The sequence below is a fragment of the Pan paniscus genome, chromosome X (assembly GCF_029289425.2).
Source record: "Pan paniscus chromosome X, NHGRI_mPanPan1-v2.0_pri, whole genome shotgun sequence".
Taxonomy (NCBI): domain Eukaryota; kingdom Metazoa; phylum Chordata; class Mammalia; order Primates; family Hominidae; genus Pan; species Pan paniscus.
In genome coordinates this window covers 123,113,533-123,126,731 of record NC_073272.2, presented here as the reverse complement: position 1 = coordinate 123,126,731, position 13,199 = coordinate 123,113,533, and the positions used below count along the sequence as shown (strand labels likewise).

The 13,199-nt window shown below is 38.5% G+C and overlaps 1 protein-coding gene across 20 annotated transcripts in view; it reads left to right on the top strand.

Annotated features, from left to right (window-relative positions):
- The window catches only part of THOC2 (THO complex subunit 2), a 132,888-nt gene that overhangs the window by 79,175 nt on the left and 40,514 nt on the right, over positions 1-13,199 (top strand). For all 20 annotated transcript variants that reach the window (XR_010111333.1, XR_010111334.1, XR_010111336.1 and 17 more), the window contains exons 13-15: positions 8,659-8,700; positions 9,125-9,255; positions 9,358-9,459. Coding sequence is in view for 13 of the 20 variants with exons in the window: in XM_008976731.5 (XP_008974979.4) it covers positions 8,659-8,700; positions 9,125-9,255; positions 9,358-9,459 (275 nt within the window). In the remaining 7 variants the exon portion in view is untranslated. The remainder of the gene's footprint in view (positions 1-8,658; positions 8,701-9,124; positions 9,256-9,357; positions 9,460-13,199) is intronic.

The following is a 13,199-nucleotide window of genomic DNA, read 5'->3' as shown; positions in this document are numbered from 1 at the left end:
TGATGGGCATTTGGGTGGGTTCTAAGTCTTTGCTATTGTGAACAGTGCTGCAGTAAACATACGTGTGCATGTGTCTTTATAGTAGAATGATTTATAATCCTCTGGGTATATACCCAGTAATGGGATTGCTGGGTCAAATGGTATTTCTAGTTCTAGATCCTTGAGGAATCGCCACACTGTCTTCCACAATGGTTGAACTAATTTACAACAGTGTAAAAGCATTACCATTTCTCCACATCCTTGCCAGCATCTGTTGTTTCCTGACTTTTTAATGATCACCATTCTAACTGGTGTGAGATGGTATCTCATTGTGGTTTTGATTTGCATTTCTCTAATGACCAGTGATGATGAGCATTTTTTTCATGTTTGTTGGCTGCATAAATGTCTTCTTTTGAGAAGTGTCTGTTCATATCATTCGCCCACTTTTTGATGGGTTTTTTTTTTTCTTGTAAATTTGTTTAAGTTCCTTCTAGATTCTGGATATTAGCCCTTTTGTCAGATGGATAGATTACAAAAATTTTCTCCCATTCTGTAGGTTGCTTGTTCATTCTGATGATAGTTTCTTTTGCTGTGCAGAATAGTTTAATTAGATCCCGTTTGTCAATTCTGGCTTTTGTTGCCATTGCTTTTGGTGTTTTAGTCATGAAGTCTTTGCCCATGCCTTTGTCCTAAATGGTATTGCCTAAATTTTCTTCTAGGGTTTTTCGGGTTTGCGGTCTTAATGTTTAAGTCTTTTAATCCATCTTGAGTTAATTGTTGTATATGGTGTAAGGAAGGGGTCCAGTTTCAGTTTTCTGCATATGGCTAGCCAGTTTTCCAACACCATTTATTAAATAGGGGATCCTTTCCCCATTGCTTGTTTTTGTCAGGTTTGTCAAAGATCAGATAGTTGTAGATGTGTGGTGTTATTTCTGAGGCCTCTGTTCTGTTCCATTGGTCTATGTATCTGTTTTGGTACCAGTACCATGCTATTTTGGTTACTGTAGCCTTGTAGTATAGTTTGAAGTGAGGTAGCATGATGCCTCCAGCTTTGTTCTTTTTGCTTAGGATTGTCTTGGGTATACGAGCTCTTTTTTGGTTCCTTATGAAATTTAAAGTAGTTTTTTCTAACTCTGTGAAAAAAGTTACTGGTAGCTTGATGGGGATAGCATTGAATCTATAAATTACTTTGGATGGTGTGGCCATTTTCACGGTATTGATTCTTCCTACCCATGAGCATGGAATGTTTTTCCATTTGTTTGTGTCCTCTCTTATTTCCTTGAGCAGTAGTTTGTAGTTCTCCTTGAGGAGGTCCTTCACATCCCTTATAAGCCTTATTCCTAGGTATTTTATTCTCTCTGTAGCAATTGTGAACGGGAGTTCACTCATGATTTGGCTCTCTATTATTGGTGTATAGGAATGCTTGTGATTTTTGCACATTGATTTTGTATCCTGAGACTTTGCTGAGGTTGCTTATCAGCTTAAGGAGATTGTGGGCTGAGACAATGGGGTTTTCTAAATATACAATCATGTCATCTGCAAACAGAGACAATTTGACTTCCTCTCTTCCTATTTCAGTACCCTTTATTTCTTTCTCTTGGCTGATTGCCCTGACCAGAACTTCCAATACTATGTTGAATAGGAATGGTGAGAGAGGGCATCCCTGTGTTGTGCTGGTTTTCAAAGGGAATGCTTCCAGTTTTTGCTCACTCAGTATGATATTGGCTGTGGGTTTGTCATAAATAGTTCTTATTATTTTGAGATATGTTCCATCGATACCTAGTTTATTGAGAGTTTTTAGCATGAAAGGGTGTTGAATTTTCTCGAAGGCCTTTTCTGCATCTATTGAGATAATCAGGTAGTTTTTGTCATTGGTTCTGTTAATGTGATGGATTACGTTTATTGATTTGCCTATGTTGAACCAGCCTTGCATCCCCGGGATGAAGCCAACTTGATTGTGGTGGATAAACTTTTTGATGTGCTGCTGGATTCAGTTTGCCAGTTTTTTATTGAGGATTTTTGCATCTATGTTCATCAGGGATGTTGGCCTGAAATTTTCTTTTTTTGTTGTGTGTCTGCCAGGTTTTGGTATCAGGATGATGCTGGCCTCGTAAAATGAGCTAGGGTGGTGTCCCTCTTTTTCTATTGATTGGAATAGTTTCAGAAAGAATGGTACGAGCTCCTCTTTGTACTTCTGGTAGAATTTGGCTTTGAATCCGTCTTGTCCTGGGCCTTTTTTGGTTGTTAGGTTATTAGTTACTGCCTCAATTTCAGAACTTGTTATTGGTCTATTCAGGGATTCCACTTCTTCCTGGTTTAGTCTTGGGGGGGCGTATGTGTCCAGGAATTTATCCATTTCTTCTAGATTTTCTAGTTTATTTGCGTAGAGGTGTTTATAGTATTCTCTGATGGTAGTTTGTATTTCTGTGGGATCAATGGTGATATCCCCTTTATAATTTTTTATTGTGTCTATTTGATTCTTCTCTCTTTCTTCTTTATTAATCTGGCTAGCAGTCTATTTTGTTAATCTTTTCAGAAAACCAGCTTCTGGATTCCGTGATATTTTGAAGGGTTTTTTGTGTCTCTATCTCCTTCAGTTCTGCTCTGATCTTAGTTATTTCTTGTCTTCTGCTAGGTTTTGAGTTTGTTTGCTCTTGCTTCTCTACTTCTTTTAATTGTGATGTTAGGATGTCGATTTTAGATCTTTTCCGCTTTCTCCTGTGGGCATTTAGTGCTATAAATTTCTCTCTAAACACTGCCTTAGCTGCATCCCATAGATTGTGGTACATTTTGTCTTTGTTCTCATTGGTTTCAAATAACTTGTTTATTTCTGTCTTAATTGCATTGTTTACCCAGTAGTCATTCAGGAGCAAGTTGTTCAGTTTCCATGTAGTTGTGTGTTTTTTTCTTAATCCCAAGTTCTAATTTGATTGCACTGTGGTCCGAGAGACTGTTTGTTATGATTTCCATTATTTTGCATGCCCTGAGGAGTCTTTTACGTCCAATTATGTGCTCAATTTTAGAATAAGTGTGATGTGATGCTGAGAAGAATGTATATTCTGTTGATTTGAGGTGGAGAGTTCCGTAGATGTCTATTAGGTCCACTTGGTCCAGAGCTGAGTTCAAGTCCTGAATATCCTTGTTAATTTTCTGTGTCGTTGATCTGTCTAATATTGACAGTGGGGTGTTAAAGTCTCCCACTATTATTGTGTGGCAGCCAAAATCTCTTTGTAGGTCTCTAAGAACTTGCTTTATGAATCTGGATGCTCCTGTATTGGGCGCATATATATTTAGTATAGTTAGCTCTTCTTGTTACGTTGATCCCTTTACCATTATGTAATGCCTCTCTTTGTCTTTTTTTGATCTTTGTTGTTTTAACGTCTGTTTTATCAGAGACTAGGATTGCAACCTCTGCTTTTTTTGCTTTCTATTTGCTTGGTAAATCTTCCTCCATCCCTTTATTTTGAGCCTATGTGTGTCTTTGCACGTGAGATGGGTCTCCTGAATACAGCACACTGATAGGTCTTGACCCTATGCAATTTCCTAGTCTATGTCTTTTAATTTAGGGGCATTTGGCCCATTTATATTTAAGGTTAATATTGTTATATGTGAATTTGATCCTGTCATTATGATGCTAGCTGGTTATCTTGCCTGTTAGTCGATGCAGTTTCTTCATAGTGTCGATGGTCTTTACAATTTGGTAGGTTTTTGCAGTAGCTGGTTTCAGTCTTTCCTTTCCATATTTAGTGCTTCCTTCAGGAGCTCATGTAAGGCAGGCCTGGTAGTGACATAATCTCTCAGCATTTGCTTGACTGTAAAGGATTTTATTTCTCCTTCGCTTATAAAGCTTAGTTTGGCTGGATATGAAATTCGGGGTTGAAAATTCTTTTCTTTAAGAATGTTTATTTTTAGCCCCCAATCTCTTCTGGCTTGTAAGGTTTCTGCTGAGAGATCCGCTGTTAGTCTGATGGGCTTCCCTTTGTGGGTAACCCGACCTTTCTCTCTGGCTGCCCTTAACATTTTTTTCTTTGTTTCAACCTTGGTGAATCTGACGATTATGTGTCTTGGGGTTGCTCTTCTCGAGGAGTATCTTTGTGGTGGTCTCTGTATTTCCTGAATTTTGAATGTTGGCCTGTCTTGCTAGATTGGAGAAGTTTTCCTGGATAATACCCTGAAGAGTGTTTTCCAACTTGGTTCCATTCTCTTCGTCACTTTCAGGTACACCAATCAAACGTAGGTTTGGTCTTTTCACATAGTCCCATATTTCTTGGAAGCTTTGTTTGTTCCTTTTCATTCTTTTTTTCTCTAATCTTGTCTTCACGTTTTGTTTCATTAAATTGATCTTCAGTCTCTGATATCCTTTCTTCTGCTTGATCGATTCGGCTATTGATACTTGTGTATGCTTCAGGAAGTTCTCATGCTGTATTTTTCAGCTCCATCAGGTCATTTATGTTCTTCTCTTAACTGGTTATTCTAGTTAGCACTTCTCTAACCTTTTTTCAAGGTTCTTAGCTTCCTTGCATTTGGTTAGAACATGCTCCTTTAGCTTGGAGGAATTTCTTATTACCCACCTTCTGAAGCCTACTTCTGTCAATTCCTCAAACTCATTCTTTGTCCAGTTTTGTTCCCTTGTTGTTGAGGAGTTGTGATCCTTTGGAGGAGGGGAGGCATTCTGGTTTTTGGAATTTTCAGCCTTTTTGTGCTGTTTTTTTCTCATCTTCATGGATTTATCTACCTTTGGTCTTTGTCATTCAGATGGGGTTTTTGTGTGGACATCCTATTTGTTGGTGTTGACTCTATTCCTTTCTGTTTGTTAGTTTTCCTTCTAATAGTCAGGCCCCTCTGCTGCAGGTTTGCTGGAGTTTGCTGGAGGTCCACTCCAGACCCTGTTTGCCTGGGTAGCTCCAGCAGAGGCTGCAGAACTGCAAAGATTGTTGTCTTTTCCTTCTTCTGGAAGCTTCCTCCTAGAGGGGCACCCGCCAGATGCCAGCCAGAGCTCTCCTGTATGATGTGTCTGTCGACCCCTGCTGGGAAGTGTCTCTCAGTCAGGAGGCACAGGGATTAGGGACCCACTTGAGGAAGCAGTCTGTCCCTTAGCAGAGCTTGAGCACTGTGCTGAGAGATCCGCTGCCCTCTTCAGAGCTGGCAGGCAGGAACGTTTAAGTCTGCTGAAGCTGTGCCCACAGCCGCCTCTTCCCCAAGGTGCTCTGTCCTAGGGTGTTGGGAGTTTTATTTATAAGCCCCTGACTGGGGCTGCTGCCTTTCTTTCAGAGATGCCCTGCCCAGAGAGGAGGAATTTAGAGAGGCAGTCAGGCTACACCAGCTTTGTGACGCTGCAGTGGGCTCTGCTCAGTTTGAACTTCCCAGAAGCTTTGTTTACACTGTGAGGGGAAAACCCGCCTACTCAAGCCTCAGTAATTGCAGACGCCCCTCCTCCCGCTGAGCTCCAGCGTCCCAGGTCGACTTCAGACTGCTGTGCTGGCAGCGAGAATGTCAAGCCGGTGCATCTTAGCTTGCCGGGCTCCGTGGGGGTGGGATCTGCTGAGCTAGACCACTTGGCTCTGTGGCTTCAGCCCCCTTTCCAGGGGAGTGGATGGTTCTGTCTCGCCTGGTGTTCCAGGCGCTACTGGGGTTTGAAAGAAAACTCCGGCAGCTAGCTCAGTGTCTGCCCAAACGGCCACCCAGTTTTGTGCTTGAAACCCAGGACCCTGGTAGTGTAGGCACAGAGGAAGTCTCCTGGTCTGTGGGTTGTGAAGACTGTGGGAAAAGCTTAGTATCTGGGCCAGAATGCACTGTTCCTCACTGCACAGTCCTTCACGGCTTCCCTTGGCTAGGGGAGAGAGTTCCCCGACCCCTTGCACTTCCCGGGTGAGGCAATGCCCCACCCTGCTTTGGCTCGCCCTCTGTGGGCTGTACCCACTGTTTAACCAGTCCCACTGAGATGAGCCAGGTACCTCAGTTGGAAATGCAGAAATCATTCACCTTCTTCGTTGATCTTGTTGGGAGCTGCAGACCGGAGCTGTTCCTATTTGGCTATCTTGCCAGCCACCGAACCCGCGATTTCTGAGAGTTCATAGAAGTTAGGCTGATTACATTTAAACAATTTGCCAGGTCTCAACAATCCATATAGCTTTTTTTAACTTCCCATTTGATCTTCATAGATCTGCAAGTTTTATTTTCCATTTTCAAAATCTTTTTTTTTTTTTTGAGACAGAGTCTTGTTGTGTTGCTCAGGCTGGAGTGCAGTGGCGTGATCTAGGCTCACTGCAACCTCAACCTCCACCTCCCGGGTTCAAGCGATTCTCCTGCCTCAGCCTCCCGAGTAGCTGGGACTACAGGCGAGTGCCACCATGCCCAGCTAATTTTTTGTATTTTTAGGAGAGATGGGATTTCACCATGTTGGTCAGGCTGGTCTCGAACTCCCGACCTCATGATCTGTCTGCCTCAGCTTCCCAAAGTGCTTGGATTACAGGCGTCAGCCACCGTGCCTGGCCCAAGTACAGTTTTTGATCTTCAAGAGGTGCCAGTACTCTGTCCTGTTCATATTTGAATTCCCAATGCCTGGAATCTAGTCATTGAATGAATGAATGAATGAATGAATGAATGCATGTCTCTTGTTCTCCCTCCCTGTTTCTGTCTCCCTCCCATTTCTAGCTGGCATTCAATAAAACTTATAGTATTATGTGAGAGTCTTACAGTTGCTTTGAATTAAAAAGCAAATTAAACTAAAAGAAAAAGTATCAAGGGAGTAGAATGTATTTTCCTACCAAACAAAAGAAAATTGCTTTTATTTGCATGTACTTCTTGATTTAATTTTGTACATTCTTGCTATAATTCGACTTTGATAGGAAGGTCTTTTACTGCTCTTCTAGATGGTTTTATTTTGCTTCCTATATTTCTTTCCCCTTTTCAAATTTTCCTGCTTAATGAAATCTAGAGAATTGATGTTTGAAATTGATATGAAATCTAGAGAATAGATGCTTGAAACTCATATGAGTCACCTAGAAAGGGAGTTAGGACAACTTAGTAAATAAGAAAATGTTTTATTTCTATGGGAAAAAAACTGTGTGTCGCTTTATTAGGTTTGTTTAAATTATAGTATACCAGGAAAGGAGGAGCTTAACTGTCTTTTTCCCCGACATAATATACCATAAACCTAGTTTTTCCAGTTACAGGATACCTGTATTTTTGCTTCCCAATGTACACCCTATGTGCCACCAGAATTATGTGTGTGCTACCTCACCACCCCGAAACCAAACCAAACCATCTGGCTTTTTTCTGCCAGGCCACTCCTTTATAACCCAGTTCCTTCTTTGCTTACCAGGATATATGTTGACTTAATAAATTATTTCTGTGAAAGGAACCATACCTTTTTAACCTGCCAATTAAAAACAAATTGAGTGTATGTATTTTCCCATAAAGGTAACATGGCAGGCCCTGAATTAGTGTTATGTGAAAATGTAGCATAACAGTTAGACTTTTCCTGTGGTAATATCCATTATATTACTGAAGTGTGAAAGCGTATGCATACACAAAACACCCTTATCTACCAAGAAAATAAGAAGCTTGTTATCTGCATATTAGCTTTTCCCTCTTTCTCACTTGATATTGAGCTAAATCCTTGCCAGAAATCTAGATTGTCACTGGTTGTCAGTACTTCAGTTGTCTTTTTGGCCTCTACAGACTCCGCCAGCCCTCTGTCTGTTTATATTCACACAAGTATCATTCACTGTTTCATTTTGAATTAATAGACATCCTTGTCAAACATCACTTTAGGGGCTCATCTGTAAATCTGCAAATTGTTTATATAATACGGACCCAGGATTTTTCATTCAGTCTGTACAATTTAAGCAATGGTTTTGTCTTTGTTAGTAATGTTACTGGTATTTTGGGCTTATCTTTCAGTGAGGACTTTGGGAGTGGTGAATTAAAAGATAGATTTAAATTTCTTTGCGTTTAATTTTGGCTTTGTTTTTGCATTTTTGTTGCTTTAGTGTTTGATTATACTAATTCCATAGAAGAAAAACTATAATCTCTGGATGGAAAAATGCAAATGTATTATAATGAAGTTTTTGTACTGGCCACAATTTTTTTTTTTTTTTTTTGCTCTTGTTGTCCAGGCTGGCGTGCAATGGCACGATCTCGGCTCACTGCAACCTACACCTCCCGGGTTCAAGTGGTTCTCCTGCCTAAGCCTCCTGAGTAGCTGGGACTACAGGTGTGCGCCACCATGCCTGGCTAATTTTTGTATTTTTAGTAGAGACGGGGTTTCGCCATGTTGGCCAGGCTGGTCTCGAACTCCTGACCTCAGGTGATCTGCCCACGTTGGCCTCCCAAAGTGCTGGGATTACAGGCGTGAGGCACCGCGCCCAGCCCTTGCTACACTTTTATAATAAATTCTTAGATCAATTTTAGGATGCTTTGGTTTGATAGGTTGAGAAAAGAATTGGTTTATAAAAATTGACACTTAAAATTCATGGATGTCAAGTATGACTTAGAGGTTAGAAACAGATAAAATTTAAAAAGGTTAACAGGCTATATTTAAAATCTACATATTTGTAAAAAGTAAGAACAATTTACAACCATGTGCAAGTTAAAGTTTTTTCAAATTAGAAATTAATTGTGACATCATAATCTTAACCTTTTTGTATTTTATTAATTTCTTTTTTTAAATTGTAGTTTCAGTCTGATGGAAGCAAACAAGAAGATAAAGAAAAAACGGTAAGAGACTAGAAAAATCCAATAATATGTCTAATGTTTGTCTTGCTACAGTATATTACAAATTTTACTGTGAACAAGCTTTAATCATCTGTATGAGTAATTGTTTTATAATGTAGATGCTGATTATAGTTTTTGGCGGCGTATGCAAAGTTATCTTTTAAGATTAACATTTTTTCCCCTGATGTTGAAAAAGGAAGAGAGATAAAAGTTCCTCATTCCTTTGCTATCCCTTTCCTTTCCTCACCCCATTTTATGTCTTCGATGGAGAAACATAAATAAGCTTTGTGAAAAGGGTGGGTGAGGAATGGGATATTGTGTGTTATGTTATTAAGAAATGGTAATTTTCCCAAGGCTGTTATAAATTTATTGTTGGTTATATTAATATAGACCTCTTACTGAAATAACTTTTCCTTCTTTCTTTTAGGAAGTTATCCTTAGCTGTTTGCTTAGCATTACTGACCAGGTACTACTTCCATCTCTTTCTTTGATGGACTGCAATGCTTGTATGTCTGAGGAACTATGGGGAATGTTTAAAACATTTCCATATCAGCATAGGTAAATACATATTATTTTCATGTTTTTAACTATTAGTAATTCTAGTATATTAACCTCTAAGTGTTTAACTTTTCCTAATTTTTCATCTCATCGTTTTTTAAGATATCGTCTGTATGGCCAGTGGAAGAATGAAACTTATAACAGTCACCCACTTTTAGTAAAAGTTAAAGCTCAAACAATAGACAGAGCCAAATATATCATGAAGTAAGTTTTAATTTATTTTTCATATTAATCTAAATTATATCTGAATCTAATATACTTTCTTTCAGGTAGCTTGTCTGAGCCTCAGTTTTGAGAAAGCCTATGTGTTGTGAATGGTATAGCTGATTTATATACTACAGATGGAATGACTGTTAACTGTGGTTTTAGCTCATTTTGACTACCAAGTTAATGTTTTCATAGTTGTTGTGTTTACATATGGATAAAAATCTAATGGAAATCCTCTTTAATATGTGCATCATATTATAGGATGAAGGTTTTGTTTTTTCTTTTTAAGGACAGCCTGCTGTGGCCTTTGCTTACCTTTAGTGATTTGTGCAAGGTAGTAAAAGTTCTAGCAATTTCCACTGCTGAAAGTTACCATAATGAATTTTTTTAATCTGTTAGGAAGAACTAATGAAATTATCCAGAACTATCTCCATAGGGAGTCAACTTTTGAGAAATTTCTTTTTTAAAAAAATTTGTACACTTTTATTTTCATATCATTAAAAACATAAGAGTGATGTTCTACTTCCCAGTAGATTATTTGAAGTTTAATTATGAAAATCATGTACTTCAGATTAGTATTAGTTTAAATGCTTAATTATATTGCTGTATTGCAAGTGTTTTCAACGAGGCTATTGTCAGTTGTCATTCCTTTTTTAAATTCATGGCAGTGGTATGGTTATTCTAATTAAAAGTAGTTCGTTCTCAGTTTATTTAGATTTAACAGTGTGTAATGTCTGTTAAATGTTGTCCTTGCCCAGTGATATTGTTTCTGGTCACAGCCTATTGGGAGAACAGGTGTGTGCATGATCACAATCTAGTTGTTTTTTTTTTTTTTTCCTGTGAGCCTATGGATTATATTGAAACAACCTAGTATAATAGGTGCTGTTATACAGTATGAATAAAGTGCTATGGGAGGATAGATGAGACTAAATGATTTCACTTGGGGGAGTTTTGTTTGGCAGGAGTTGATATTAGATCTGAAAGAGTTTCTGGACTTAAGAGTTCTCCAGGTACAGTTTCTAGCTTAACAACAGCAGCTAATATTTAGGGAGCCATTACTGTATGTGCCAGGCATTAAACTAAGTGCTCTGCATGGATTGTTTAATAATACATTAAGCATTTTTAAATACCTTGAATTCATCCACTGTCTCTACCACTACTACCTTAGTTATTTTATCTGGTGTATTATAGTTGTATATTCTCTTACCTAAAAATCCTTTGGTGACTGACTTTACCTGAAGGTATATGTTAAGCTTTATGGCATGGTGATATAAATAAGAGGTCCTCCCTGGTTTGTCCCTCCCTGCATCCAACCTCCTTTTCTGCCAATTCTACTTCCAGATGTACTGAGCCTACTTATGTCCCCTAAATGTACCACTCTCTCCTTAGCCTCTCTTCCCCTGTATATACTTTTTGTTCCCTCTGTTTGTACAGGTTTTCCCTTACCTTCCTTTCCCTCTTTCCATCTGGTGACCTCATTCTTGGAGAGTGAGCTCCAGTGTTACTTCTAGTGAAGGCTTCCCTAGCATAAACTGCCAGAAACAATCTATCTTTATTTCCATCACTATTCTTTAGCATATAATGTTATCATACCTCTACGTACCTTGCTATGATTGTTTTTCTGTTTTTAATTATCTAATGTTTTGAATAGTTTATGTGTTTACATGATTTAAGTTTCAGTAAATATAAAAGGTATACATACAGCAAAAAGTCTCACCCCATCCTCCATCTACTCAGTTCTTCCCCCCAAGGAAAAGTAACCACTGTTTAGTCTCTTATTTATCCTTCCATATATTCTTATGTATATGCAAGCCAATACAATATATATTATCCCCCTCTTATATTATTATTATATTAATATTGTTTTTCTTTGTAAAAATGGGACCTCACTATATTGCCCAGGCTGGTCTTGAACTCCTGGCCTCAAGTGATCCTCCCACCTTGACCTCCCAGCGCTGGAGTTACAGACGTGAGCTACCACACCCCAGCCACCTTTTATATTATCAATAGCATATAAGTACTGTTCTGTTGATTGCTCTTTTTTAGAATATTGAAATTTAATAAATGAATTTAAATCTGTCTCCTTCACTGGACCAGGCTTGAGAGCAGGAACTGTTACTCTGTTATTCATCCTTGTATTTCTTTTTTTTTTTTTTTTTTTGGGAGATGGAGTTTTGCACCGTTGCCCGGGCTGGAGTGCTGCAGTGGCACGATCTTGGCTCACTGCAACCTCCGCCTCCTGTGTTCAAGCGATTATCCTGCCTCAGCCTCCCAAGTAGTTGGGATTACAGGCGCCTGCCACCACGTCCAGCTAATTTTTTGTATTTTTAGTAGAGACGGGGTTTCACCATGTTGGCCAGGCTGGTCTCGAACTCCTGACCTTGTGATTCACCCGCCTTGGCCTCCCAAAGTGGTGGGATTACAGGCGTGAGCCACTGCACCCGGCTTCATCCTTATATTTCTACACTGACCTTAGCCAAAAGGCTGAGACACAATCTTCCTTGTATTTCTAATGCTTAGTACTTTGACTGTCATCGTAGGCATTAATATGAATGAATGAATAAAAATAAAATTTACTACAGAATAGTATGTGCAGAATTTTTAATATACTTGGATTTTTGTTATATTTGTAAGCTATAACTATTTTACCAGGCTTAAACAATATGATTTTGTTACTGTTTGAAGTTTTTACATTGAGCATATAATGTATTAATTTATTACTTGTAGAATTTCATGAGTTTTGAATACTATTTAAAACATGAGCTTGCTATAGGGCATTCAGTAATTCTTTCTACAAATGTTTATTATGTTCCATATGCCAGACACTGGTAGTTTGAGGGGAAGACAAAGACAAGAAAATATTTCTTTAATTTTTGTTTGTTTGTCCCTCCAGGGTGATGGAGGCAGAAGGGAATGGAATGAAAAACAGAGAGAGGAGGGGTTGGCCTTGGCAAGTAGAGTGAGGCACCTGAAATATTGGGGTTAGAAATAGGGACAGGTAGTGGTAAGTTGGAAATTTGAACAAAATACTGTATAGCTAACTTTTAAAACTAATGGTCTCTCTTTTCTATGAAACAAAAACTGGGATATGGAGAATTGGAAAGGGAAGCAGTTGATGAAACAGTTTTGATTGATTGGGCCAGTTTTGTCATGAGAAATTAATTAAAGCAAGTTCGTCACTTGGAGAATGGTCACATCTCCTGAATTATAAACTGAATTCATAATTTACTTCATTATATTTTCATCCTAGAAAGCTTCCTTCCTGTCACTTGTAGCCTTTTGAAGTCTCTAGATTTATTATGTAATCATCTCAGGAGAGGCATTTAAGATTCTGTGTAATAATTGTTTTGAACTGTAAGAATTCATAGATAAAATTTGCAGAATGCTGGCAAAAGGGTAATGAGCAAAGGAAGAAATAAAGAGGAAGGAAAGGAGTAGAATTTAGTTTCAAAATATTGTTTACCTTGAATATGAAAAGCAGATAACTTTACATATTGAGGGAGTAAAGTTACATAAGTTTACAGTAACTCTGTTAGAGTCACTGAGCCAGATGGCACGAGACATTTCATTGCATGACACCAAATTTGATATCTTAATCCCTAAACTGATGAGTCCTCCTAAATCTGAAATAATTTTGATTCTTTGTAAGAAGAGTTTTATGTACTTGTAGAGTACATTAAGAGTTTTACTGATTATTAGACTATTACTATAAAGTGGAAATGTGTATTTTATAAATG